Raw genomic sequence first — 24,087 nt, forward strand, 5'->3', positions numbered from 1 at the left:
TTCTGCTGCTCCTCTAAGACTCCCAGGCAGAGGGGAAATAAAGCAGCACCATTAATTTAGTCACAGAGTTGCTAACAAGATACCGCCAAGGTTTTCTGCTGTTGTGAGGTGATACTCCATAGAGAGTGGAAAAGTAAGAAATGTTATTGCAGGGGGAAATATGTTTATACTTGTAATGGTGCCTTTTTCAGCTGGAGGCTTCTGAAACCTGCTGTTTTCCTCCAAATCTTTATTTGATAAAGTGAGGAAATAATTGTGTTGTAACTGAGGGCAAATCAGTGACAATCTAGTAACTGGTTTCCATTTTGGTGGCTTTTGAGGATATCTAATAGCTTTCAACTGGTCATAAAATGTTTCTAAAGAAATTCCTGTGGCTTCAGTGACAAGGAGCCAGGACCTTGATCACTGAAAGAGAACAAGCCTGAAAGACTACAGCAAAACTCCTCCTTGCTGAGCCCACCAGAGAAGCAGGAGCAGAGAAATACCCTTACCTGAAGTGGGGTCCCAAGTTGAGCTCCGGAGCAAAGGCTTTATCAGTGACAATTGTGGTGCCGATGCCGACAGCCCGGACAGGGATAACATAGGTATGGCTGTTCTCTATGAACAGATTCACCTCATCCTTGAATTTCTCAGTGTCATCCAAGTTTGCTACGACAGTCACAGACACCTCAGTCTCAGGGGGGATCACTCCTTTGCTAGGTTCAATCCTCCAGCTTGAGCATTTGCCAGCCTGTAAGACAAACCAAACACTAACTTAGGATGGAAACCATGGACCCTGGTGTCTTGTGGGGTGCAGGAAAAGGAAAGACTAAAGACATGAGGGTAAAAAACATAAAGACTTAATTTCCCTGAATCTAAGCTAAAGTATCTGGAAACAGAAACTATACAGGAGCTTATACAAGCTGTATTTTACCCTGTAACAGACTCACTTCATTAACCCAGTTTTGCCCAACCGAAGGGATGCTCATTCTCAGGGGAGGGCTACTTTACCACTCCTGGCCTCCCAACAATGGTGGCCAGGTTTGCAAAAGGCTCAAGGCCAGAGGAAGCCAGGACTGCTCAAATCCCACCATGGCAGCCACCGTGGCTGGGGGATACTGCTGAGAGCCTGAAGAATAACTCTGCAGAACCAGTTGATTAAAACCCACAACACCAAAGTCTCCTTTCCCAAGAGTTAGGCAGTGCTTCTCAACAGCCCCTGAAGGACTAAAGTGCTTCTTTCACACTGATTATCAGCTGCAGTAAGGTGCCCTGATATCCTTTGGCTTTGGAAAATTCAGCTATAAATGTTTACAGCAGGGCAGTAAAAAAATAAGCAGAAAGAAAACTGCAAAACATTTGCCCTGTGGGCATGGTCTGGGCTTCCCAAGCACTGTCTTCCTCTGGTTTCTTACGGACAGGAGGTCAGTAAGGGCGCTAGACCCCCAGTCCACCTAAAACCACATTCACAGGGAGAAAGCTTGCAGCAGAGCAAGAGAAATGCATGCAGTGCTCCCTGGCCAGCACAACACACTCTGGGATGTAGATGTATGGCTTCAAAGTGTCCATCACGGTGTTGGTAGTACCTGCACCTCACAGTTCAGTGCTGTGCATGGGATGACAGGCACTACTCACCCAAAACACCTCCATGTTGTAAGAGAAGCAGTTTTTTGCCTTTTTTTTTTTTAATAGAAAGAAACAATGCACTTGGAGGCCTGACAGGATCCAAGCAAGTGCCTGATCCAGGTGAAGTTAGCTTGAGTTTCCATCCATCAGGCTGGCGGCACTGAGCTGTAACAGGACACCAGCCAGCTCAAAGGAGAACATAATCAGAAAACTAAGCAACACTTCAAAGTCATGGAAAGTATTATAAATAACCCCCCAAAACGACCTCTGCTAATGAGGGTAAGACTAGCTGGAGGCCAGGGAAGTAATAACTTTCTGAGCATTCAGGGTCCCAGCAGTGTGTAGGTACCCCAGCTACGGTACCTCCTTAGGCTGACTGTGCCCTGCATGGAGAGCAGGTCAGGTCTGCATGCCTGCATCCCAGGATGGGGCATGCCAAAGGCATCAAAATTATTCCAGGCACTGGCAAAACTAATAAACTCGGTTCCATTTAATTTATCCTCTAGGGATGTAAGAGAAATTCTTAAAAAAAGCAAGATGAGAATGGGATGGAGGAAGGTCATCAGCACAGGCTAAACACTGGGGCTCTGCTTCTCCATGAGGACCAGGCCAGGCTTTTTTCACTCCTACATCCTCCACATTCATTATTACCTGCAACGTGCTCTCCACAATTCTGTTTTGAGACCTCATACTCTGTTAGGGAATATTCTTATATTCTCTTTGAGATCTGGCTAATTATAATTTTGTTTTCTGCACCCCTGACACTCCTTGGTTGCAGAGTAGAAGCAGCACTCAAAAACCAGGCTGAACTCAGAGTGTCTAACTAGACTGGAAGATGGCAAACAAAGCAAAATCTGTCAACGGAGGTTACCTGCTTTCCCAGAGAGAGTACAGTCATTGAGCCTCCTGAAACCATCAAAAAAAAAATCTTTTGTCTCAAAGGCCAGTGATGCACACAATCCCAGGCAGATAGACAAGAGAAGACTGATTTCACCAACCACAAAGGATCCCATCAACCGTCTTCTGTTGTCCCTGCATCCCGTGCATAGCTGATCACAAGCCTCAGAGGCATCCACTGTGCTGCCATCAGCTGAGGGCTACTCAGCCAACATGCTCATACTGAGCCAGTGGGTGTTAGGTTTTCATTGACATTAACGTACAACTTTTCCTCTGATTCATGCTGACACAGGGTAGCTCGCTTGAAAAGGAGACCTGATAGCTCTGCTCCAGAGGTGAATCTGCAAGTCTGCTATCTGACAAAGCTCATTTATCAAAGCTTGGCAACAAGCCAGGCAGTAAATTGTACCCAAGAAACTATTACTGAGGAATAACGATAGGCTGTCTCGATGGAGCCACACTTTGAATTTCCCAGGGTGGCCCAACACAGACCCACCATGCCCTGCCAGGCCAACAGCCCACTCTGGAGGAGCATGATTCGCACCATGTCCTCATTCCTCCAGTTAGCATTTGGTGCGTGTCCAAGGGACAGCACAGTGCATCACTGAACAGGAGACCTGCCAGGACCAAAAGGCCAGATTCCCTCAGGTTTCTAGGTCAGCTTCTGCCTACACCCACCCAGGCTGTGTCCCAGAGACAAGAGATCTCTTGGAGCCATGCTAAAAGACTCCATCACTTTAAAGACCAAGATCTAACTTCTGATAACATCCCTCCTACTTGCTTATCCTCAAATGCTCTGAAAAATTATGCAATAGCTGTATGCACAGGATAGACAAAGACAGTGGCTATTTTTGTCTCTGTAAGGAGCTTGCACTATTGGACATCAGAGTCCCTGAGTGCCAGGCAAGGGTAGGGATCAATCACTTAATCAAGAAGTTCAATGCTGAGATCATTAGCTTCTCCCAGGACAGATTTCCATTGTGAAAGACAGCTGCCAAAATTTGGTGATAACAGACATCAGTGTGCATCTGAGAGATAGATGGATGGCTGCCTTAAGGGACGACTGAGGAGCCACCACACTCAGTTCTCTTGAAGCTACTTAAAGCTAGTTAAATCTAGAATTTTAAGATTTAGATTTTTAGAAAACTAAAGCTAGTTAAATAGATCACATTAAAGTGTTCTGGTCATTCCGGCCTTGTGTGAGTGAAAAAGAACTCAAAAATGCAGCTGTGCTTTACCAAGCCATACCTCTGGCGAGACAGCATTCACACCTTGTCGGACTGACACATCACTCCTCATGGCGGTTGCGCATGAAGGGGAAATAAAACCTCGCCCTACCTCAGTTGTGCAGAGCGCCATGTCCCAGGTGTTTTAGCAGTCCTGAGGTGGGGGATCCTGCACTTCTTCATTTCAAAGCTACTCTTTATCTGCACAACTGGCAGTGGCAGAAAACAGCACAAAAGCACCCTGAGTCCCAGCAGGAGGTGGGGGTCAGAGTGCGAGGCTGGCTAGATACTCCCACCAACAACCAGCCTCCTCCTGCACCTCAGCACCAGCACGTCCTTGACAAAACCATGGGGACCACTTTGGTTTAGCCTCTGCCCCAGAACACCATCAAGGGGATATTTTATGAAAGAGGTAGGGCCTCTAAAACCAGTAAAAAAAAAATTAAAGCATGGCACTCACTGCCACTAACAACACAGCCTAATTTACCACACTTGTTTCAGCTCATAGCAGACTGCTGAGTGAGCGAATGAAGCTTTTGTCCATCTGTGTCCCCTGTCCACAGTTCACCCCTCCAGATCCCATCTGCCCTCCCCCCTGGGCTGAGGAGACCAGTGCCACTGCTCTGCGCATCCGGGTTCACCAGCCAGGACACAGGCACAGCTTGGCCAGCTGCTGCCAAGCACAACATTTAATAACTAAACTCCTCCTGCTTTTCCTTTGGGAATAGCACTCTGCTGAGTCACTCTTGCTTGTAGGAACATAACCGCCTTGAAGAATTCTACCCTTCTTTACTTCAGTTGGCCAATGGGTGCAGCACAATATGATAAGCTTAGTTTCCCTAGATGAGCAGAATAACAATTTCTTCAATTACTGAAATACATCCATTTTGAAAGGACATGAACTCATATAAGACACCTGACATGATTAAAAAACAACAACAACAACAAAAAACCCACACCAAACATCTTCCCTGTGGCCAGGTTTCAGGCACCTTTTCCAAGGTCTCCTCCATACCTCTGCTCATCTTTTTAAGAGCCACATGCTCTGGACCTAAGCCTGTGCAACACTGGGAGGGACAGAGCCTTCTACCTCCCTCCGGTTTTCATAAAACCAGTCACCAGCACAAGACTGGATGATCCTGGCCCTGACCCATGCCATGAGTTTTCCCAGACATGGTCCAGCTCTGGCAAGACCAAACTGGGTGGAAATCAGCAAACTAGCACTGCTTTATTAGCAAAACACAGCCTTTAAAAACCAAACCAATGGTTGAGTCTAAAGGTGAGCTTTCAGAGCACCATGAAGCTCTGGTAGGACAGCTCTGGAAAGAGTTAAGCCTCTGCATCTTATCTTCAAAAGCTCTGCTCACCTGAGAAAAGACCATGTATTCAGGGCCAATGCTGCCCTGGAAAGTTAAATTAACACTTATTTCTAAATAGCATTGCAGATCTCATTTGAAGGGGGTGGCACTGTCTTAGTGTGCCTCACTCACAGGTGCTGGGGGGAAGTAATTTACAGTAGATTTAAAAAACACTCTTGCCAATTCAAGTCTGTTCCAACTTCAGTGAGAGCAGTTGGAGAGAGCTATCAACAATGCTGACACACTCTTCAAAGCCTTCCCTCTCCGGCCTGCACAATTCACTCAGATAACAACAAAATCGCCCATCAGCCAGAACAAGAAACAGAATCACTAAAGGAGGATCCCCTTACCAGCACTGCTTTTATCTCCATGTTTTGCTGTTTCTCCATATGGCTGTTTCTTTAATAAAGAGAATGTTGTCAAATGCTTGAAATAAGCAATTAAATTAGTAAATGAAACAAATCCTGCACTAATGAGGAGAGAAGCAAGTATGGGAATAGGAACTGCGTTTTCTGTCCTTGCTTACACCGAATTTGACCAAAAGCTTTTATACACTGCCTGAAAATCAGTCGATTTTCTCCAGTGAATCCCAGTGAGAAGATAAAGTTACAGCTTTTTTGCCTTTTTTTTTTTCCCCCCACAAACAAAACTTGGTCTCTTTTGCAATGTCAACTCCAGTTGAATCTGATGGCAGCCCATCCCTGGGAACATGGATCTGCTCGCCAGGCACTCTCCTGAAGATGACAACACATCTGGCTGTAGAACCACTGCTAGAAACAAGGTTGCAGCAAGCTCCATCAGGAACACAGGGCTCTGGATCAGGGAAGTCAAGGATCAGGTCAGAGAAGACAGGACCCCTGATTAGGAAACCGAGCACCATCACTAGAAGAGGAAGTCCCAAGAAAAGACTTTCTCAGTCCTCCCTCACTACAAGGCACCAGGAAACCACTGTTTGCCTCCCTGAGGTAGGACATAACAGACCCAGCACGGTGGTTATGCAGGCAGAAGAAAGCTGCCACTGATTAGCAGAAATTACACCCTAGGCCTGTCTTTTCTTTCCTGATCACACAGGCATGATACGCAGCTGCCTTCCATGATGCTGAAATGTCATTCTTAGTAGCCAAATAGAAGATTCCTGAGAAGACAGAGCAACAAAGAACAAGTAGGAAATGGTCAAAGAATGATGTTTTTTCCACTCTGCAGTGAATGCAAACACTTCCATTAATCAATACAACTCTCTTGCACTTGTCAATATGGCAAAAATCAAACACTTAAGGAAACAGGAAAAGAAGATGACAGCAGCAGCAAGGAGGAGAAACAGCCACCTTTTCCAGCAGGTCACATCAGCCCCCAGCTAAGCTGCAGCAGCTCCTTCATCCAGCCATATTCCTCCAGTCTTTTCTACCCATGGAAAAAGGCAAACCCTACCCTTGCTGGATCCAGAGGATGCTCTAACAGGGCTGCCTGGCAGCTCAGAAAGCAATCTGACAAGGAAAAGTACATCAGACACAGGATTCAGGGGATAAGCATGGGATGGCACTCTGGTCCCAAGGGTCACAGACTGCAGGGATAAGCCAACAGAGGACTAAGGTACGAAGTCCCTACACTTCTCTTTAAACCCTGAGGGCCCCATCTCAGTGCACAGCTTTGGAGTTTTTTTATTTATTTCCTTCTGGCAGCAGAGCGGCTCAAGTGCTGCTCCCCACAACTCATGCAACACAGAAGAAAAGAGGGGTCCAGGGAAGCCCGTGCATGAGGGTATGCCAGGTAATTCCTTTAGTCAGTATTCCAAAGTGAAGTTATCCACAAAAAGAGCATCTCATCTTGCTCAGATAATACTCTTTTCTGCCACAAAGCTAGGAAAGCTTGACTTGACAGGAACAGCCATTTGCATGTGATGGTTATGAACACCACCAAGGCAGCAGCATGGCCATCTGCATTACAGCATTTTCCTTTTTGGTCTCGAACAAGACACCAGCCTTTTACTTGCCCTGTTGCTGCCCCTTAATTTAATCTCATTCGGTTTGTTGAGCTGCCAGTCAGTGTGTACTGTAACACTGCTGATGCAATGCTGCTGTGAAAGTTTCAGTCAATGGCTCTTTCTTTCAAGTGAGGACCATTATCCAATAAGCCTAACTGCAAACAGTCACAGTTTTGAGATACGCCATCAAATGGGAGACAGGGAAATCACAGCTTGTGTCCTGCAGCAATCTCCAAGCAGCAGCTTTGGCATCTTAGAGAACACAAGACTTGGGTTCAGGAGCACACGTGAATGAAGGATGCCCAAGTCACCCACCAGCTAGGCCAAGGGACAGCTGGAGCCAGCTCTGCTCTCAGACGTACATGTATACTTCACCCTGACACCTGAATGCAACTCAAACTTGATCTCCAAAATTATTCAGTCCTCTCTTCTTCCTGTCAATAAGCTGCCAGGCAGCCTAAGGCAGCAGCAAAGGCACCAAAGTAGGCAGCTGCTGAGGGCAGGGGAGTAGCTCAAGCACATCCTGCCTGTCGCAGTGCTGCTTCCATCAGGCAGGCTCAGCACCAGAGTCTTGAAGAGTCTGAAGAGCCCTTGCTGAAATGTCTGACTGAGCAGGTTCCCAGGACCTGCCTCCTTGAACATCGCCATGATATCAGCAGCTAGCCTGAGAAGCTGAGATGCTCACTGTGGGGTAACTAAAGTCAGCAGGGGGGACTATGGAGCAGCAGAGTTCATCTTTACTGCAGGAAAATAAACCAGCCTTGAACCACCTCATATTATTGTTCTATTTATTGATTAGCCACAATATTTGCAGAGACTGCAGTGAAGCAGGATAGGATTTATTTCTCGATCCCATAAGCTAAGAAACTGAGGCAACAGAGAGGCAAATCTACCCCTCTGCAAGCCCCCCGGGTACATGGCAAGCTGCCTAGTGGAGGAAGGGAAGGTGTTTTACCAGGACAGCAGTACCTAAACAGAGCTCTTCAGGTCAGTCTTGGGTTCAAGCATGCAAAAACCACCATTTATACACCAGTACCACCCATCCAAGGTGGCTCACTCTCTGCAGTTATGGAAAGCAGATTTTCATTGTGAAGTCAAAGAAAGCTGACCTGTGAATTTTGAGGTTACATTTATCCCCCTGGGTACAGAAACTGGAGTGAAAGAGCTGGAAAAGCAGCAAGAGGGAAATTCAGCCCAGGTTAACCACCCCAGAAGTTTAACAGAGAAGCACAAACCTCTTCCAAACCTCTTTTTCCTGCTCCCATTTCCCTTCCAGTGGGGAGCACATCCCACCCAGCCTCAGCACACAAGCCCTTCCCAGCTGCATCATCCCTGCTCCCCCTGCCAGGGAAGCAGCCAAGCTCTCCTCCTGCTATGCAGCTTGTTGCGCTATGCAGCCTCGTGAATTCAATAGCCTTTTTCTGCAGCTAGTCTCCAGAGATGCTCTGCAATGCTATGGCACCCACGACTCTGTAGGTACACAGCTCTTACAGGTATGTTTTTGTGCAACAACCCAGCTGGTTTGACGCCCAGCAGTTGCTCACCAGGAGCAGTTTGAGGACAGACCTCACACCCTAGTCTCTAGTGTTAACAAGGGTTTGAGATAAAGCAGATGCAGACATATCAGGGAAACCAATGCCCTTTCAAGAGCAAAGGGCCACAGGGTTCTCTTGATCTCAGAGCTCCAAAAACATGGCTTTGAGTGAAATACCTTCCACAAAATAAAGGGAGGACTTAAAAATGATCCAGACTCATTTGTACTCAAATGTCTATGCAAATTCTCTATCTACTGAGGGGTCCTCCAGCTAAAACTGCCCCAGAGCCAGGCTCCTCTTGCTGCATTGTTATGGAATATCTTGCATTCTCTCTCAGGTAGTGATATGGAAATGTTCCATATAAAAATTAAGTCACAGGCTGCTATGGACCAGTCATTTTTGTTGGAAAATAGCCCCACAGATACTTACCATCTCTGCCCAGAAGGAAGCAGGGATGACAGTCTGATTGGAGAGGTGGAGAGTTCGGGAAGCATCTTGTAGAACTTGGATACTGCCAAAATTTATCTTATTCGGATGCACATAGACAACTGGTCCTTCTCCAATGCTCACTAAATGGATTTTCTGCTCCAGCAAGCAGGTAGGAAAGATCAAAACAAAAAAAAGCCAGGGAAGTTTAAAAAGATTAGACAGTTCTAAGGGGACTCCTAGACTGGGGGATAATTATGACTGTTCGAAGTTTTCAGTGGTGTAACACTGATGCACAAGGCCTGGAGCAAGTGTGGGATCTAGAGTGATCCCACCAGAAAGCCACAAGCTCCTGTTATCAGAGGATAAAGAAGCACATTTTCCTATGCTTGCTTTTTCACACCTGCTCCACACTCTACCCTGTGCCTACTCCCAATCCTTTTACTGCTCAATCTTCCCCCAAACCACCCTCCCTGACTTCTGCTGCTGCACAGCCACACTTGGACATTAACTTTAACGTTCCCAAAGCTACACCTGTGAAAACCAGCAGAAGTCAGCAGCAAAGCAGGCTCTTCAGAGTAGAGATCATGTAGGTTAGTTGCCTCTGATTTGTGCTTATATGTATTCCTAGTATTATATGAAAAACAGACATTAATTTTTAATTACATCATTCAAGCAGTATTTTCTTCTTTTGACAGTCAGACTCAAAAGACTTGCTCTTGCAGAACTGGCACAGACCATTGGAGGAGGAATGCAGATTCCTTTGCTAAATCACCTTCTCACATCATTAAAAACAATGCCAATTTATCCGGTCTGACTGGATTTCACTGGTTCCAAACACCCCAAACTTTATACAGGATGTGAATGCATAAAACTCCCAACACTGACAAGCTGCTGTTTGATTCACTGGAGGGCACGGAGTATGATTTAACCACAAAAGAAACCAGCCTCCATGATGTAAAACCTTTAGTGATGTCTGACTCAAGGAAATGGCATTAGCAGCTGTCAGAATCACTAGCCCAGCTCAGCCAGAAGAAGCAGCATCAGAAATGCTCATCCCTTGAGAGGACAGCGCTGCATGCAAGTAAGTGCCAAAGAATCACATACCAAGGCCAGTAACTCAAAAATAAGGAACTGAAGCCATACATGATGATGGATCTTTTATCCCTCCAGGAGAAGGGAGGCAAAGAGAGCTATGGTCTGGGTGATGCTGCCCAAAGCTCCCAGGAAGGAGCTAGAGGGAAGCGATGTGCTTTGCCAGCTGGCTTTGCCTCCAGGTGATAGTGGTGCAGAAGCAGCAATGGCAGGGCAGAACCCTTTGCAGATGGTCTGAATAACATCTGGAGGATGCCCAGGCCAGCTGGCTTCAACTAGAGTGCATACTAACATGATATATCCTCACCAAAGGGTGGTTTTTTTATAACCCGTTCTTCATCTACAGTCATCTTAAAAGGGACAAGAAAAGGGACAGGCAATGTAACACATGGGGAAAGGCAGTAAAAGGAGAGGGCAACTTTGCCACGGGTAATATTGCCACACACACACCATCCCAGCAGCACTGCTGGCTTTGTCAATGGGTATGTGATGTGACATTTGATTGTTTAGGAATCAAAAGCATCTGTCCCTTTCAGACAGCCATGGTTTAAGTGACCGCTTATTCTGATAGTGGCCAGCTGCCAAATCCCCTGCCCATGCACACAAGGCTGCCTTGCCACTGGTAACCCCAGGGTTGGGTTTTACCAGCTCCTTAATGCAGGAGATTACATACACCAAACTAAAACTGGCATGCGGTCACTGGCAAACAAAATACCGGGCAACAGACCCATGGAGGGACCCTACACAATCTGGATGAAAGATCTGGACTATATTTCACCTAACTCTGTAAAGACTTGGCATCAATACCAGACGGCATAACCTAAGACAACAAGAGCAATCTTATATTTTGGCTTTATTGGAACACACTGCAGCCATTCCCCCGAGGTCAGATTTGCATCATATGATCCATACAGGTAGGATTTGCCACCAGTGCAGGATGTATAACAAGACGGCTAACGGTTCTGCTAGCCCAGAAATCTCTGGACCAGAGAACAACTTGAAACAACACCCAAACTACAGGGCAGTCCTATAGCAAATGCAAAGAATCTCATCTGACAGCCAGAAACTCACATCTGTGCTGTCAATATACCCAGCAAGGTTTCTAACAGCACTCACTGGGCACTAGCAGCAACCAAGCATAAACACTCGGTTAAAGATCAACACACTCACTTGACCTCAGGCTCATTGTTTCTTTAGAGACAGCTAGGATTCTCGAGCTGAAATGCTCACCCTTTGGACAAAAACCTGCCAGATTCATTACCTTAATCTTTTGTATTTGGAAAAGTTTGAAACTATAAATTGTTAGTTCAAGGGTTAAAGCTTTGCAAGAACACTGTAGTCAAACAAGCTAACAGTTAAACAGCTAGGTTATTCTAGAGGGGAGAAAACCGTCCTTTTTAAGGGAATTGTGCCTTTTATTTATGAGCAACCCTTTTGGCAAACTTCAGACTTCCCTACAAAGCCTGCACTGCCAGGCCTTCCTGTTGACTGGTTTACGTGCACATCCACAAAGGACTGGGTTGAGATGTTCAGTGACATCCAGGGGATTTAGCAGCGTCATTTCCATTCGTTCTAATGAAAGTTTAAATCCCTTAGACTGCTTTCAAAATGTCAGCCTTCCTTTCTGTTACAGAAACTTAAGGTTCCCAGCAATCCTCTGACATCCTCTTTCATGCTTAGAGAGATGACAAGACATTTTAAAACAGCTGCTTCAAAAGTTAATACCATTTTAAATTAAAGTTTAATTAACTAAATTTGTTCTAGATTTCAGCTAGATGAAGCCAGGACACTACCTACAATGTCCTCTTGCCTACATTTTGTTGTTGCTGCTGCTGTTGTGTATGCCTGAAAGCAAACAACAACTTTTAGGAGGCTTTAGTCCAGGAGTGCTTTGCTTCTTCCCTTTCCAAGCTTGGTAGAAAAAAAGTCTCTGCACTCCAGATGCGTATGGTGTGGAGACTCATACGTCTTTGGCTGGGCCTTTTGGCAAAGGGATTTGATGGATATTTCTCAGATGCGATGTGCCTGACTTCCAGAAAAGCTTAAATCCAGCTTCGCACAGAACATCACTTAGCTTGGTTTCTTACGTAGCACTTGCTTTAGCAGGATTCAGGGAGGTCCCTGTGCACTCCTGAACAAAAGTCCTAATGAAGCAGCGGTTGCTGTTCATCTAATAACTCAGCAGAGTATGAGACCATCGGGTTGTGCTGGGTTTCAGACTGGGCTGGTTATCCCATCTTGCATATCCATAATTAAATGCTGTGCCAGACACTTAGATTATCACCTAAGATGATACCATCCCTCCTCTCCTCTAGGCATTGGTTGTTGCTCATGCCATGAATCCTTTCTTTCCTTGTCCATACCAGCCATATACTACAAGTTCTTGTTTTCCCAGGAAGAATCCCTGTACACTTTACACCCGACCCTCCAAGATGAGTCGCACAAAGGCACACATCTCCCCTAGCACTCACCAGTGGGGCTCCATCACTCCCAAACGTGGCAACATGAGCAACAGCGTTCTGCTCTCCCATCACCTGGACTTCCAGTGTAAATGGGACCTCCACCGAGCTGTGAGGCTGGACGATCCCACATGGCGTGGGGCTGGAGAACCACACAGAAGCATCCTCTTTGTGTTCCTATAAGGGGCAGAATCAAACCCAACTTCAGATTGACCTTTGAGGGAACTTTAAGCTCCTCGACATCTACCCACAACAATAATTCACACACATTTTTAAAAATCCCTAGGAGAAAGCAGAAAGGCACAAAAGCAGATGCAAGACTAGTATGGGCTTAGCATCCCAAGGGGGTCCAAAAGCTGATGCATCCACAAACACCCACTCCTGTGCTGGCAGTCTCCTTGCAGCAGCTTTTCATGACCCTCTAAGTTCTCCTCCATGAAAGCACCCCAAAGACTAGACTATAAACTGATTCCTAAGAATTTAAACTGCTGTCTGAAGTTTATATTCAGGTAGGTTCCTGTTTTCAGCAAACCTTTAGCTCTGAATATAAATCAGCAAGGTCTTATCCAAAACCCCTTTTTTCCCCCTAATAAACCCCTCAGTAACATTTGAGGGCAGGAGACGGATGTGATGCCAAACCTGAGGAAGAATCCTGTAGCAGCCTGGAAGATCACTGTCGTTCACAAGGGTCAGCATCTGCCGATAAGGGAATTTCAGAAAGCACCGTCCAAACATCATGACGGGGTTGAGCACTCGCAGAGGAGGAACTATGCATCTAGGCAAAGAGATGACCAAAAGGGAATTAGAGATACACAGAGAATGTAGAATTTGTTTACTCCTTGAAGAGCATGAAATGGAGCATAACACATTTGTCACTGTCAAATAGGCATTTAATACCCCTACAGCAATATATCACCTTTAACTTTTTATTCACTTTTATTCAACAACCTCTCGTAAAGGAGGGGCAAACCCTGAGTCTCAGCATCCCAGAGGCCGCCAAGTGCCCAGGCAGAGCACAGTGCCCTATCCCAGAGCTGACAGGCACCTTTGCCCCAGGAGGCTTGCAAGGACCCTCACAACAGTCCCAGCAAGGTGAGAGCTCTGTGGGAGCCTTCCCACCAAGGACCAGTGCTCAGCAAGGCTCAGGGAACACAAGACTCCAGTGTCTCAGTTAAAATTACTCCCTCCTCTCCCATGCTGGTCTTGCTCTGCCTGAAAACTCAGCCACTTGTCCCAGCGATGGAGGGCACAAGCCACTACCTGCTTTATGCAGGTGCTAATTGCCCATTCCTTACCCACAGGTCCATACGCTGTCTGTTCCCATTTGCACTTATTTTACAAAATTGAAGCCCAGGCACTGACTGGATGACTCTACCTGGGAGAGGGAAACTACATCCCTCCTGTAATTAAACTGACACCCACTGCAGCACAACAAGATTGAACTTGGCTGCAGCAAGAACAACTTTTCATTTAAGTCTGAGAACATTAATGCTCAAAAGAACCAGAGGAAAGCAGAGAAGCCTGAGCTCACCTTCCATGTCAAGGACTTTTCCCCTTCATAAGACCTTGCCTTTATTTTTCTCTCACCATTTGCACATGCCTTCATTAACTGAACCAGAGACCAGCTTTCAGCAGGCTGTTCGCTGCATCCCAAACAAACATTGCATTTTGGTCGCAACCCAGCACAAGTCCACCACTTGCATGAAAAAGGAGAGGCAGCCCTTTGGAACTTAGTTACACCTCAAGCACCAAAAAACAGTCCAATAATGAATATAATTACTGTTTCATTTAGAAAAAGGTTCAGGGCCATGCCTGTCCGTTGAGCACAGATGCTCCTCAACACAGGCTGCTTTCAAAGCACTGCTCTTCTCATATCTAGCTGGGCAGAACTAGCTCATTAGGCAACACTTTTCGTTGGGAGCTGGAGCCAGCAAACAGCATGCAAGGCAGCATGCTGGTGGTGGATGCACAAGGAGAGATGACGAGTTGCAAAGAAAGCACTGATACCTGGCTGTGAGAAGCAATGCCAGCACCTCCTTGCCAACCCCATCCACGTCTACCACCAGTGCCAGCTCGTATGTCTTCACAGTGTTGGAACACAGGGTGACCTGGTGGAAGAGAAGAGCATTAAATACTTCATCACTCACGAAGGCCGTCATCCATGCGTGGTGTCCTCCAGTTCTCATTCCACAGTAAGGAAAGGGAGGATTTTGCCCTAATTTTTCTGCTGGTCCATGTGTAGAGCACAGTCTCTGGAAATAATAGAAGTCTTCTGACAATGTCTGCTTTGTTAAATACACCATGCAGCTACCAGGGCATATGTAAGCCAAATTAAAGCACAATTAGACTAATGCTCTACTCACCACTGTATTAAAATTAAGGGACCAATTCTTAATCTTGACTACAACAGCATAAAACCAGAGGAAATCTATTGACTTGAACAGAATGAATTCAGCTTTACAGTGGGAAGCTGAGGGCAAATCATATCCCAGCAGATGCTGTGAAGTTCACGTCAGCCAAAGCTTTTTCAGTCCCCTTTGGAGATCGCTGCAGTGAATACAGCTCCTTCTGCTCAGCAGGAGAGGAGAAATAAGAGCAGAAAAAAAGCAAACTGCTTTATAAAATGACATCTCTTTTTAAGAGCCACTTTCTGTCCTCATCCTTCCTCTGCCCACTTTAAATCAAAGAAATCGCTCTAAGCCGCTCTCAAAAACACATGAATGTCTTCTGTACTTGACTATATGGTACAAGACTGTATAACTTATGATTTTGGAAACAAAACAGTGCTCTTTCAGAAACATGCCAGAGTAACCCAGCCAACAAAAGCCTAACAGTAATACATGTATCTTACATTATTCTAGCAGCACTAAAGCCCGCTTGTACATCACTGAAGCTTCAGCTCCACCTGCTGAAACACATACGGCTGGACTCTTCCCATACCTGGATATCCAGGAGTCCCTGGGAGCGGATGGTCCCTTTGCAGGGCGTTATGGTAAATTCAGTTGGTTTGATGTGATCCTGGGCTCCCTTTCTCCACGATGAGCAAGTGTTGTCTGATATCTGAACAAAACTGGTGACACTGGGCTCTCCCGAGCCGTCCCCAGGAATGCGAAGGTTGAAAGTCATCGGCACCAAGGAGCTGTTAGTGAGGCGACATGACAAGGTGCGAGGAAAGCCTGGGAAAAGGACACAAAAACATGAATTTATGCACCAATTATCCTATGATTCCTGGTGTGAATATCCTGTTATGATAAAACCGTGCTTGGAGTTTAGCTCTTTTCAAACTGAATTACAGCTAATTGAGAAGCTAAACAAGGAATTAATTGTCACTTAAGTTCCCTTTTACACTGGGAACAGAGATTGCTTTCTTGGCAATGCCTGCTCTTAGCAATGCCGAACACCAGAATTTTTTCTCTCTAACCAAGAAGCTCTTTCACATGCCCCAAAATCAGCACCAATTATTTCTCATTTATGAGCGTGCATCCAGACAAATGGTTTATTGTGAAAATTCAATCCATAAACTTCCTTGTTAACTCTGTGAACATTCCTACAGTTTTCAATATATAAAAGTAGTGTAGTCCCATCAAGGAGAAGCTACAGAAAAAGAAGCAATAGATGAAACTGGGAATTATTATAGCATAATACAAAGCACACTAATGCAGTTTTTCTAGGCAGCATCCTTGAGGCATCTCCTGTTTTGGGGCAACCAGACTGAGCGTGTAACAACTTGCAGCCCACTTCACAGGAGGCAAGCCCGATGTTTGCTTAGAAACTAGCAGGAACCATGTGTCACTGTACCTAACAAATGGGGACATCACGTCCATGCTGCACACTGGCTTTGATTACCGCCCGCAAACATTTACATCATTTTGGCTTTGATACTAGCTTTCCATTATGCACCAGTTATACAACCACACCTAGTGGGGATGTTCTGCAGAGACAGGACATCAGCCCACAACCTGTGCTGGAGTCATCTGGCTTGGCTGGCCAGCTCTGTGAGGAGACATCGTCTCCCATGGCCTGCTTACCAAGCATTATTTCAATACAGATGGGGAGGAAAACCAACTGCAGACACAGCAGGGAGTTTCTTCATGCCCATCAACAGCAACCACTGCCCACCTCCAGCAATTATTCCAGCACAGAGGCAGGATGCATGCAAAAAAGACAAACACAGACTTCACAGTCCTGAGCGAGACCAAAGTCTCCAGACACAGACAACAGTTAGCAGCATAGCTAAAAGAAGCAAAAATACAATAGCTGCCTTCAGCTGAAAAGTCCTTATTAATGAAATCAGATTAAGTAGGATGAATCTCCTATTACATAACCATATTTCTGCCCGGTGTGTTTTTTGTTTTATTTATTCAAAAGGAAACAAAGAACTGGGAGAGTAGTGACATAGGGAGGGGAGGAAGTGGCTCAGGAAAGGTAATGAGTTTTCTTAAAAAGTCCATGAACAGCATGAAAACACAGAGGCATTCTGGGCGGAGAATGATAATGGCCCTTCAATCAATCCACAATTGATTTCACATTTAAACTTTAGATCATCTCAGTAAAAATCCTTTTGTGAGGCTGAGATGGAGAACTAGAATCTGCATGTCAATGGAGACACTCTGGACACACAGCCACCGGCTCTGTCAGCAGAGCCGGACTTTTGGTGGGGAAGGAAAAGGAGCCCGTGTCTCTGAGGACCTCAGTGCCTGATGCAGAGCTATTGCTTGGGCATATTACCTGGTAGGTGATAACAAAGTACCCCCAACAGCACTAATTAACATCTCACACTAAAGGTCGGGTGGGTAAATGGTGTCACCGTCTTGCAACAGGAACATATAGCCAGAGCAGCTATAGGCTTAAATTCCCTCCTCCTGCAGTCCCATCCCCATGGCCTTTCTGGGACAAGGACTTTCACAGTCATTCTGCTGCCAAGGATTGGGAGGTTGGGGCTGAACAGACTGTGAGGGACACTAGAAAATACTGACTTTCTGTTCCTTTGGACCTATGTGATCTCAGGATGGCAAAACACTGCCTAAGCAACCAGCAGCCCTGGCTTTAATACCCTGAAGCCTGCTATGGAGGAACGCAACTGACAGATGCTTTCATGTTGAAGTGCTCCATTTTGGTAATGCACAGACCTCTCAACCTCTGGTCCAAGCCCAGGGCACACTCACCAAAGGAGACGTCGCCAAAGCAGAGGAAAGGTACATTGAAATGAAAAGTCGGTCCAATAACACAGCCCCTGTGAGGACAAAAGACAGGCAGAGGAGGCATTGGCTTGGTTAAAGACAATTGCAAAGCATTCAGCTCCCATTACAGCTCGGATAGATAAAAGCTGGTCTCAGAAGCACAGTGGGTTTCAAATCAACCTGTCACCCTTGTGCTCAGTGTGGCATTCATGTGGACAGGAGGCAGCCAAACCAAAGTGGCCAGGAGCTGATAGTGGCTGATGTGGCCACCTCAGGCAGGGTATGCCCCAAGTTGCTGCTGGCCAGATGAAGTATCCTGAACAAGTGATGGCTCAGTGCCTCAGTTTCCCCATCTGCGATGTGATGGACACAGAGGTGTCCACACAGGAGTGGACTCATATTTACTAGCCTTTCCAGCCACAGGTTCTCTGCTTTGGTATTTCTTAGCTGGAACTGGTGTTTCCACAGAGTATATGAACATCTAAGAAGATCTTGATCCACACAATCATTATGCATGCAGGATTTTGAGGGATGAGTCCAGGGGAGCCCCAAACATCCACTGAGAAGAGCAGCGACAGTTCAACACAGCAGACAGTTCAATCTTGCAGAAAAGAATCAGCTTGTCACCAGTGCACCAGCTGACACATCCAAGAGCAACACACATTTTTAAACCACTGAACATGGGTGTCCTGAACACACCACACCACCTTGCCCATCCTTAAATCCAGCAGACAGGCTCCAAATTCCAAAATTCACCAACACCCACTGAAGTCAGCATGTGAAGCTGCACAACATTCAATAATTTATTTCATGGTTGATGTCAATCAATGACAGCTCTGCCTCTTAGTTAAAAATCAAGGACCACAGCAAATGGTGCCATCTAGTTTTATTCACAGGACTGCCAACGGGTCTGTTCTGCACATGAACAGACCCCAGCATCCTGCAGGAGGGACCTGTGTTCATCTATGGTGTTCCATTTCCAGCATCCCTTTCTAAACACCAAAGAAACAAGCATTCAGTACCTTGTAAAATTGGTTTCAAACTAAAGAATAATCACCTATGGTTTGGGCATCTTCTGTTTACATAATAATAAAAAAAATCACTCAAAAACTGACTTTCAAGAGTTTCAATCCAATGCTAATTCTCAATTATTGGAACTGATTCAGCTCCTGAGAATAAGACAGGCAGCAAATCCCTGCTGCTGCTGAAGCTCCCAGTCCAAGGACCTCACATAATCAGTCTTAACCTCCCTAACAACTTACTTTGGACAGAGCAAAGGGAGCAGACATGCTTTCTGTCACAGCACTTGCCAGGAGACAATGGAAAACTACCTCCAAACCAACCATGACTGGGGATCACGCGGGGAAGCTGCCGAGGATGAGCCTTGCCAGGCAAGTGGGGAAATGACTGCCATTTCTGCTGAGTGCACCAAATCTGTGCTCAAGTAAGTGAGACCTGAATGACAGCCCAGAAGGCCCAGTCAAGTAGCCAACCCAGAGCTCTGTGCACCACAGCTGATAACAGTACAGCCTGCAAGAAAATGGGGGGGAAAGGCAGTGTTTTTGGCTATGACTGTGTTTAACAGTAGTATTAAATAATGCATTTGTGAAGGGAGATCAGGGTCCTTGCAGAGCAGAAAGGATAACACAAGGTGGGAGAGGAACCACTTGAACTCCCATCCTCGTTCCTCCCTTTGCAGCCCAATGTCCCACCAACCAGTTTGCCTGCATTCAAAATAACTGGGAGTTTTTCTCCATGGAGGACTACATCCAGGGGTCAAAACCTCCTGAAGAGGAAGGCTCAGCTTGACCTGGTGGGTGGACATCTTTAAGGAGTTTGAAAACAAACAGCTTGAGTTGTGGGGCTGAAGAATGAGAGATAAGGGCTGGATAGGGATCCTTGAAAAAGGCAAGACAGAAATCAAGGAGGCAGATGCCATCTCAGGGAAGAGTGGACTGCAATGGGAATTACTGCTGAGAGACAGCTGTATGGGAACAGGTGAGGATGCTGGGGTACCATCAGATGGGCTGCATAGGAGCTACCATCCAGGAAGGAGGAGTACAAGGATGGGGAAAAAATAAATAAAAAAGAACCAGCAATTCTCTTTCACTAAGATATAAGGTCTGCACTGAGCCCAAAGTGGTGCTAGCGGAACAGGGCAGAGTGGTCACAGAGAAGGGGAGGATGTACTGGGCACTGGGTGCCAGGGCATCAGTGGAGTCAAAAGGACCACTTCATTTGATTGTGGGGAATCCAAAAGTCAGCTATCCCACTGACAGCTGTTTCCTTCCCCAGGAGCAGGGCCATTATGGGGCAGAGGCAGTGGGCACTGTCCAAGCAATACTGTATTCCACCTGTGATAAGTGCATCTTTACAAGCAAAGTCTGCCCTTGCTCAAGGAGAAAGCTGCTTATGCAGTAACATCCTGTGACTGGTTTGGGGGAGGGACAGAGGAGAATAAATTATTTGATTATGAAATGTTCCCTCTTGATTTCCAAAAAAAGCAGCACTTTCCCTCCAAACACAAAGCCAACATAATTGTTTCTCTATTGAGATCAACAGACCTACTCACCACTCTTCTCTACAAGGTAATAACCTTGTTTTTTATCCATTTCCCTCACCTTATTGGTAGGATTGACTGCAGATTCCTTTAATTTCTTTAGTACCTTGATCTACTGCCTCCCAACAGCAGCAGCCCAGGAGGCTGGCTGCTGAGGAGGTACAGCCAGTCCCAAAGCTCCAGAGCTCCAGCATCAGCTTTCCGGCATCAGCTTTCCTGCCTACACCAAATTAACTCACCAGGTTAAGACTAGCTGGGGCAAGCTCACATGCTGCTGCGGTCCTGAGAAGCGAACTTTGCCTCTCCTATCATAAGCTTTTTATTTTTCCCTCTTCTCCCCTTTGCTCAGTAAGGATTAACTTTTCCAACAGCACCAGCCCATGGGATGATGCCCACGTCCTTGTGACAGTACTTGCTGCAGAGCTCCCCATCTCCTGCATCAGCATTTTTCTGGCTGCAGAAAAGAGGTACCATATCACTCGCTGTGCAAGAGGTGGGAGGACAGCTTGTCCCAACACATTAGCATGTGAGATGATGTTGAGGCTGCTGCTACCCATTTTTTATGGATTATTTACAGAGGATTTTACAAACACTGCTCCTGGCTGCAGAATCGCCCATCTCTAAAGCCCTGTCGGCCTGTGTGTTCAGGTGGGATGTCCCTGACCACCTATGCCCAAAACTGATACCATCACTCTCTGCCATGGCCCAAGGGGGAATGACCTACCTGTAGGAAGGAGTCACTCCAGCTCCTGGGTACTCACACTGGGCAGGAAGCCTCTTCCCACCTTTCGTGTACAGCCTCCAGTCAAACTTTTTTCCAGCATGGGTAGTCACTTAAAGCCCTGGGGTCCTCACACAGAGATGTCTAAGTGTCACAAAAGGAACCTGCTGCTGCCAAATTCTGTGCAAACAGTGTCCTGGAAAGTCACAGAGCCACCTTGGCTCAACCATGAAGGCAAAACTGCTTCACAGAGGAAACCAAGACTTTGAAAATTAAACTAGGTATTGAAAGGCATAGGATGCATGGTCATAGGCGGCCAGCAGGTCGAGGGAGGTGATTCTGCCCTTCTGCTCTGCTCTGGTGAAAACACCCAGCAGTGCTGCACCCAGCTCTGGTGCCCTCAGCACAGGACAGACATGGACCTGTTTGAGCAGATCCAGAGGAGGCCACAAAAACTTATCAGACACTGGAACAGCTCTCCTCTGAAGAAAGGCTGAGAGGGCTGTGGTTGGTCAGCCTGGAGAAGGAAAGGCTGCGGGGGGACCTTATTGCAGCCTTTCAGTACTTAATGGGGCCTATAGGAAAGATGGGGGCAATCTCTTTAGCAAGGCCTATTGTGACAGGACATGGGGTAATGGTTTTAATCTAAAGGAGGGTAGAATTAGACTTGATATAAGGGAAGAAATTTTTTACTATGAGGGTGGTGAAACACTGGCACAGGCTGCCCAGAGAGGTGGTAGATGCCCCATCCCAGGAAACATTCCAGGTCAGGCTGGACGGGGCTCTGAGCAACCTGATCTAGTTGAAGATGTCCCTGCGCATTGCAGGGGGCTGGGACTAGACAGCCTTTAAAGGTCCCTTCCAACCCAAGCTATTCTATGATTTCCTCTCACAGACAATTACACTTCACTTGCTGCTGCAATTGCAAGGTTCAAACTGGAGTCAAGGTTAAAAAGTCTTGGCTCTTAGTGTGGGGATGCTAGGATCAGAGCCAAGACTAAGACCTTAGCACCTTTTTTCTCTGCTCCATAATAAAATGAGGTAGGTGGAAGATGATTGCCCAGATATAGATACAGATGTGCCCACCAAGCTCCTATAACCCTCCTCACCTGATAGTCAAGGTCACAGACTCAGGGGATCCATTCACACTGAACCTGAATTCTTCTGTGAACTGCCCCAGGATGGTGGAACTGAAGGAAATCTGGATGACTTGGAGCCCGTCAGGCAAAATGGTGCCCTCCTGGGGGAGAAAGGTGAAGCAGGAGCCCAGAGCTGTAGCTGGAAGGACCAAGCTGAAGACGGCATTGATGGCTCCTTTGTTAAACAGGATCACCTGCAGCAGCAAGGAAGTGAAATGGAAAGATAGAAGGAATATTCCTTACAGAAGGCTGATTTGTTTTCTGATGAAACAATTAACATCTGTAAAAGGCAGATGCTGCTGCATGCTGCTCCTTGGCAGAAGCAAGTGCTGCCTTTGGGTTTTCGTGTAAAGCAGTGGTAACTTCATATAAACAGTTACTCTGGGTTTATTCCACTGACACAGAGCAGTCTACTTTGACTTCCCATGCAGAGGACCTACTTAACATCACTGAGTTGATTCAGACCTGTCCCTAAGAGCAACAAAGGGCAGTTGCAGCATTACTAGTGAATCAGCACACAACTGATTCTGCTCCAGATGAATCTGATCCTGCCAAAGGCAGAACGTCCAGCTTCCATTGCAGCCCACAAGTTCATTGCATGCAGAAGACACCTCAGGACAGCACTATAACCACCTTCAGAAGCATTCCCCAATTCTGCTACACTCTATAACTTAGGTTTCTTTCATTTTTTCTTTGATGTGGTAGTTTCTTAGTCTTTGCTCAGACACACATGTCAGGAAAGGATGAGCATGAGGTGCACAACAGCTCCATCTATTCTAAAGAATTTCTCTTTCCTAAATATTCACAATGACCATCTAAGATTTTACCGTTATTAGAATAAACTGAAAATTTAGAACCAAGCTGTGTTTTGTTGAATACTCAAGAGATCTACTGCCTCAGACATGTGACACGATTCTGCAGCATTTGTTGAGACTCAGCTCTTTTCATGTGGGGCGAGAAATGCCCACTTCTGCGAGTACCAGCATGCTGTCAGTCACCAACAAAACTACCCAGAGCAAAGCTATAAAGTTTCTGATTCTGCAGGATGAAATCCTGTCATTTCCATGGATGTATCTATCTGCTTTGGCTTTCTTTTCCCTAATTTTTGTCCTTGAAAATCCGGTGAGAAAAACTGAGACAGCACCAGAGATGTGTCTTATTTTTTTAATTTTGCAGCTGCTGTTGAAAATATTCACATATTCAAACTCTGCAATGGTTAACTTGAAAACTACTCTCTCCTCTCATGTGTTTTACAACTTACGTACAAATTGCACTTAGGGATCCTATGCTGAGCTGAGGTTTACCTCCAGTCTAGCTGCTTAGGACAGCACTAACAGCATCATCTACTTATTCACATTTTCTCAAGTAACGGAAATAATAAATTGATATATAGAGAATCAATAAAGTATCAGGATTAGAAATGCATAGAAAGCACAATATTTGAGTAAGAAAGCACCTTAATGTGTCCTTCCCTGCCACAGTAAAGCTTTTGAAAGTGTCTGGCATGATGTATTGCCTCATTTTCTACCTCTTTTGCTTGCTCTATCATTTTTTTGCAGAAGATTTGACACCATTGGGGGAGACAAATATATAGAAAATTCCTTTGCTTCATTTCAAGAAATGCTTTGCTCTTTATAGAGCCAGAGATGCACCAAGCCTGAAGTGGGCCAAGAGGCTGGTCAGCAAGGGGAAGCACTCCCAATTTCTGACTCCCAGGAATCAGCAGGATGCACTTAACTGAAAACTGTTCTTGACTTCAAACACAGTAAATTTGTTCCAGCTGCTTTTTAACAGCCAGAGTACAAAGCAGCATTGCATCCAGGGCTAAAACAAAAGCCTTTGAATACTTATCTTTTTGACCCACTGTTGTTTTCATGTGTCAAGTGTTGTTTGGGGATTTTCTTT

At 45.9% G+C, this 24,087-nt stretch overlaps 1 protein-coding gene across 1 annotated transcript in view; it reads right to left on the reverse strand.

The window, feature by feature from the left end:
- HYDIN (HYDIN axonemal central pair apparatus protein) overlaps window positions 1-24,087 on the reverse strand; it is a 149,189-nt gene that overhangs the window by 73,764 nt on the left and 51,338 nt on the right. Inside the window, exons 11-18 of the mRNA XM_075101795.1 lie at window positions 22,153-22,376; window positions 17,748-17,815; window positions 15,523-15,758; window positions 14,590-14,690; window positions 13,222-13,357; window positions 12,595-12,759; window positions 9,032-9,184; window positions 492-730 (exon numbers count right to left, since the gene is read on the reverse strand). Coding sequence (XP_074957896.1) covers window positions 492-730; window positions 9,032-9,184; window positions 12,595-12,759; window positions 13,222-13,357; window positions 14,590-14,690; window positions 15,523-15,758; window positions 17,748-17,815; window positions 22,153-22,376 — 1,322 coding nt within the window. The remainder of the gene's footprint in view (window positions 1-491; window positions 731-9,031; window positions 9,185-12,594; window positions 12,760-13,221; window positions 13,358-14,589; window positions 14,691-15,522; window positions 15,759-17,747; window positions 17,816-22,152; window positions 22,377-24,087) is intronic.

Source organism: Phalacrocorax aristotelis, chromosome 8, assembly GCF_949628215.1.
Source record: "Phalacrocorax aristotelis chromosome 8, bGulAri2.1, whole genome shotgun sequence".
NCBI lineage: Eukaryota > Metazoa > Chordata > Aves > Suliformes > Phalacrocoracidae > Phalacrocorax > Phalacrocorax aristotelis.